We start from the raw sequence: 4,823 nt of genomic DNA, 5'->3' as shown, positions 1-4,823 counted from the left end.
AAAAAAAAAAAAAAAAAAAAAAAAGAAGTCCTACCTACACCACTTAAATGCCTGCACTGCCACAGAGCGCCTCAAAGATTTAAAAGTTTTAGGGACCTCCCTGTTGGCCCAGTGGGTAAGACTCCACGCTCCCAATGCAGGAGCCCAGGTTTGAGCCCTGGTCGGGGAACTAGATCCCGCATGCACGTAGGAACTAAGAGTTCACATGCCGCAACTAAGAAGTCCGCATGCCAGAACTAAAGATCCCTCATGCCACAATGAAGATCCTGCGTGCCGCAACTAAGAACTGGCACAGCCAAAATAAATAAATAAATATATTTTTAAAGTTTTGAACTCGAATTCGAATGTTGCTTCCTTATGTGGACGCCAGTGACTGTGAAATATGTTGCTATTAAATCCCTCTGTACTAGGCAGTACAGCCTAGGCAATGTTGTAACGAATAAACTGCCCAAATCCCAGTAGTGTGACAATAAATGTTTATTTCTCACTCAAAAAAAAAAAAAAAAGTCCAACACAGATAGCCACCTTCCCGTCTGGAAGAAACAGCCTCCAAAATCACCACGACAGGAAAGAGAAGCCTGGAGGACATGGACAGATTCTTTTAAGGGCCAGTCCTGGAAGTAGCGTATATCACTTTTGCACACACTCCATTGGTTGAAACTCAATCACATGGGCCCACCCTTAACTGCAAGGCCTGCTGGGAAATGGAGTCTTCCTATGTGCCCAGGAAATAGAACCAGTACGAATACGAATGCGTATCACTATCTCTGCCACACCCTTAAAATATCACTTCTACAGAGCTTCTCCTGTGTGGAAATTCTAATGGATTTGAAAACTTGAGTATGGCCTAATTCTTACCATACTAATAACATAGCTCTCATGTCTGAGCACTATTTTGAATGTTCTTAACGGAGACTATCTTTCTAGAGGAGACTCCAAAAACAAACAAACAAACAAAAAAAACCAAAATCACCTAAAGATTATGGCTGAAGTTCTTACTCTCCTCACTCCAATTATAATTTCCTTCCTGGGCATACCCATTAATGGAAATTTGACCTGTAACTATTGCCACAAACAACCCATTTGTCAAGAATCACTTTCTAAATTCAAAAAATTAATAAAGCTTCAAAACCTAAAAAAAAAAATGAATCACTTTCTTTGCCACGACAGCAGATGGCAGTTGATGAGAGCTTCAAGGAAGGTGTTGAGATCCACAGTGGTTTCCTGGAGTGCCCTTAAGAACCACGTGCTTCAGTGCTGCCAGCTGACAGCATGGGTGGTCGTGTCCCTGTCCTTTGCTCCACCCGGACCTCCCAATGGCTGAGTAAGCCTCTGTCATCTGGCACACATAAGTGGCTTCTGTTTTCCTGATTGAACACAGACTGACTACATTTATAATGTTTCTGTTCTCTTGTGCAGTCTTGACTGAGTATGAAGGTCTGAGCTACATATTTCCTGAGCCTTGCCAGGCTCATGACATGCATAGTCCATCTCATCCCTATGTGCTGTCTGACGGGCAAGAGGATAACAGTTACGACCGAAGCCCTTCCTGCATTCTTTACACTTACAGGGCCTCTCTCCTGTGCGGACTCTGAGATGAACGTGAAGACCGGAGTTCCGAATGAAGCCCTTCCCACACTCATCACATTTATGCGGTTTCTCTCGGGTGTGATCTCTCTGATGTAAATGAAAATAGGAGCTGTAACTGAAGCCCTTACCGCACACTTCGCACGTGTAAGGCTTTTCTCCCGTGTGAACTCTCTGGTGAGTGTGCAGAAACGAGCTGTAGGCGAAAGCCTTCCTGCGCACGTCGCATTTGTAGGGCTTCTCCCCCGTGTGGACCTGTGGTGAATGTGCAGGTGTGTGCTTTGGCTGAAGCCCTTTCCACACTTGCCACACCTATAAGGCTTCTCCCCCACGTGCGGCCTCCAGTGGACTTGGAGGACAGAGCTGGAGGCAAAGCATTTGCTGCACTTGCTGCATTTGTAGTTTCTCTCCAGTGTGGACCCTCTGATGGACAAGAAGTCTGGAGCTCTGATCGAAGCCCTTCCCACGCTCTGTGCATATATAGGGCCTTTTCCCTGTGTGGACTCCCTGGTGGATACACAGAAGCGACCTGAATCCGAACCCCTTCCCACACATGTCACACGTGTAGGGCATCTCCCCCGTGTGGACTCGGTGATGGTTGTGAAGAGAAGAACTGTGCTTTGCCACATTCAATGCCTTTATAGGGTTTGTCTCCCAAGGGGCCTTTCTGATTCCTGGGAAGGTCTGAGCTCTGTTTGCAGCCCTTAGCCCACTCCTGGCCCTCACAGGTTTTCTCCCCTTAATGGGTGTTACAGTGAACAGTAAGTCCTGAGCTCTGACTAAAGTCCTTTCCACACTGGTCATATTTATAAGGTTTTTCTCCTGTGTGAGCGCTGTGATGAACATGAGCATTTGCATCATCTATGAAACCCATTCCATAGTTATTACACCTGAAAGGGTGCCGCACCGCATAGACCACGTGACTGTGTTTGACTGTTGACTTCATAACCAAGTGTTTCCCACAGCCGGTGTATCTGTAAGGTTCCGCTCCTTTACATTCTTGGAAATCATTACAATCACGTGAGGTCTGAAAGAAGCTGCCATCACACTGAGCACATCCATCCAATTTCTCTTCTATATGAATTCTCTTGCGTACTTTCCCTGAGAATTCTCAGGCTCAATCATTATGTTGGCTTTCTTCCAAGATTCTGGGGTAAGGAACCGTGCCAGGCCTTTCCAAGCTGTGAGGTCTTGATTTTCTAAATTAAAGGCATTTATTACATACCTCTCATTTTCAGACACTTCTGCCCACTCTTCACAGAGGGAAACATCTCCTTCTAAATATTGGGGACAATCTCCTTGAAGATTCATGACATAATCCTGACTCACACTCAATTCACTGATCCTTCGTTTCCAAATCTGCCAAAAGTAGAGCACTTCTGGTGAGACGTAACTCAACCCTTTTTCCTGAAGGTTCGAAATGTTGTTTTTAATCCTGTGTCCTATGAGGAGAAAGAGAATTTGGCTAAGTGAACAAGTAGATCATCTATCCAAAGGCTTTGAGGAAATGAAGTAGGATGGGATCAGAAGTTGCCACTGGCTCCTAGTCATATAGGAAACAATTAGAAACCCAGTAATTCTAATCTGTGAGCTGCTAATTAAAAACCAGGTATTGCAGGGAAATCAAAAGAAATCTTGGAAACAGTTTATAAAGGAAGAAATTCACCTCTCGGCTATAAGAGTAGTTGATAAAAAGCCTTTAATCATTTTGCTACAGAAGGCATGGGGAAGGCTCCCATATGATTCATGTAATATACATAATAATGGAGTTCTGGACATGGTGAGAGGCACAAACGATCACAGGGACCTTCCAGGATCCTGTAAAAGGTTGCAGAAACAAGTAACAAGTCCTATCTCCTAACCATGTCCCTTCCCTTACATCACTGTTATATGAGATAGAACTATCATGTATGTTTGTGTACAACCTTCACAACTGTATAGGGTGGGCCTACATCTGCAGTGGGGATTGAAACGGGGATAACATCGTGAAATATGAGATGTCCTTTTTATCTTTCCTGAGGTTCCCTGGCTTCATGAAGAGACAAAGTCCACCAAGATCCTGCCATCCAATTCCTTAACTTCTCCCCTTTGAGGTTACTGCAGAATCTCAAACAGCCATGGCTATGAGAATTGGCAGCATGAAACTGTCAATGGCCTGGCACCCAGGGAAGCAAAACTGTACTAAAGGGACATAAGAAACAGGGGTTTGAGGCAGAAGAGGATGGTCACACCCTTGGCACCCAAAAATAGGCTTCAAAATGTCACAAAAACCACGGTTAAAACCATCTGGACACTGCTTCTGGTTCAAGCTAATTTTCTGAGTCATTTTATTGAGAGTGACTCTGGTTCATAAGGTGGTGTCAGAGAAAAGGAAAACAGGTTTAAAGCAGCAGTTTTCCATCGGTTTTGACTGTACCCATAGTAAGAAAAGCATTTATACTGTGATCCAGTACCTACACATAGACACATACCATAAACTAAAATAGTTTTATCAGCTGAGATTTACCTTACCAGGTGCAATGTACTCTGATAAATCCTTTTGTGTTCTAGTCCATTAATCTATTTTGCTTTTCAAAAACTGCTACTTATGACACGGTCAGTTGATCTCAGGGCTCACCAATGGGGTTGCATCCTGCAGATTTAGCCCAAGGAGCCCTGTTTATAATCTATGGACATAGTGGTACTTAGTGTCACCTGGTTATTACAAGCACAGGGTCTACAGCCAGATTGGGAAGGTTCAAATCCTAGTTCTTCTGACAAGCTGGGTGGCCCTGGACAAGTTACTTACCCCCTCTGTGCCTCAGTTGTTTCCTTTGTAAAAGGGGGCCAATGATAGCAACTATCTCATAAACTAAACTGAGGTAATACATATCTGTATATGGGGCTCTGAGAAACTGAAATTAGGTTAGATATTGATCAGCACGGAAGCAAATCAGCAGACACTTATATTGCACTGACCACTAACCAGATCCTAATTTGGTTCCTTTAACACTAGTTTGTCCAAAACATTGGTTTCGCTCTAGAGGCAACCAAGGGACCAAGGCCTCGGTAATGTGTGAATTTTCTCAATCTCACTCTGAGAAATATGAGGAGAGAATGAGAGCCTAAACGTGTGAGGAGGTCAGGGTAGGCCTGTCAACTGCATCAGATGCCCACAGGGCAGGGGGCGCAGCGTTGACAAGGGCTCCCCCACCAACACCTTAGAGGGGACCACCGGCTCACAGTTATCTGCTGAA

General features: G+C 44.4%; 1 protein-coding gene across 1 annotated transcript in view; it reads right to left on the bottom strand.

The window, feature by feature from the left end:
- The window catches only part of LOC103071308 (zinc finger protein 180-like), a 52,514-nt gene that overhangs the window by 3,633 nt on the left and 44,058 nt on the right, over window positions 1-4,823 (bottom strand). The window contains 5 exon segments of the mRNA XM_082931130.1: window positions 1,462-1,847; window positions 1,850-1,989; window positions 1,991-2,206; window positions 2,208-2,677; window positions 2,680-3,029. Of these exon segments, the coding sequence (XP_082787256.1) occupies window positions 1,462-1,847; window positions 1,850-1,989; window positions 1,991-2,206; window positions 2,208-2,677; window positions 2,680-3,029 (1,562 nt within the window).

Source organism: Lipotes vexillifer, unplaced genomic scaffold, assembly GCF_000442215.2.
Source record: "Lipotes vexillifer unplaced genomic scaffold, Lipotes_vexillifer_v1.1 scaffold371, whole genome shotgun sequence".
Taxonomy (NCBI): Eukaryota; Metazoa; Chordata; class Mammalia; order Artiodactyla; family Lipotidae; genus Lipotes; species Lipotes vexillifer.
This window is presented reverse-complemented; position numbering and strand designations above follow the sequence as displayed.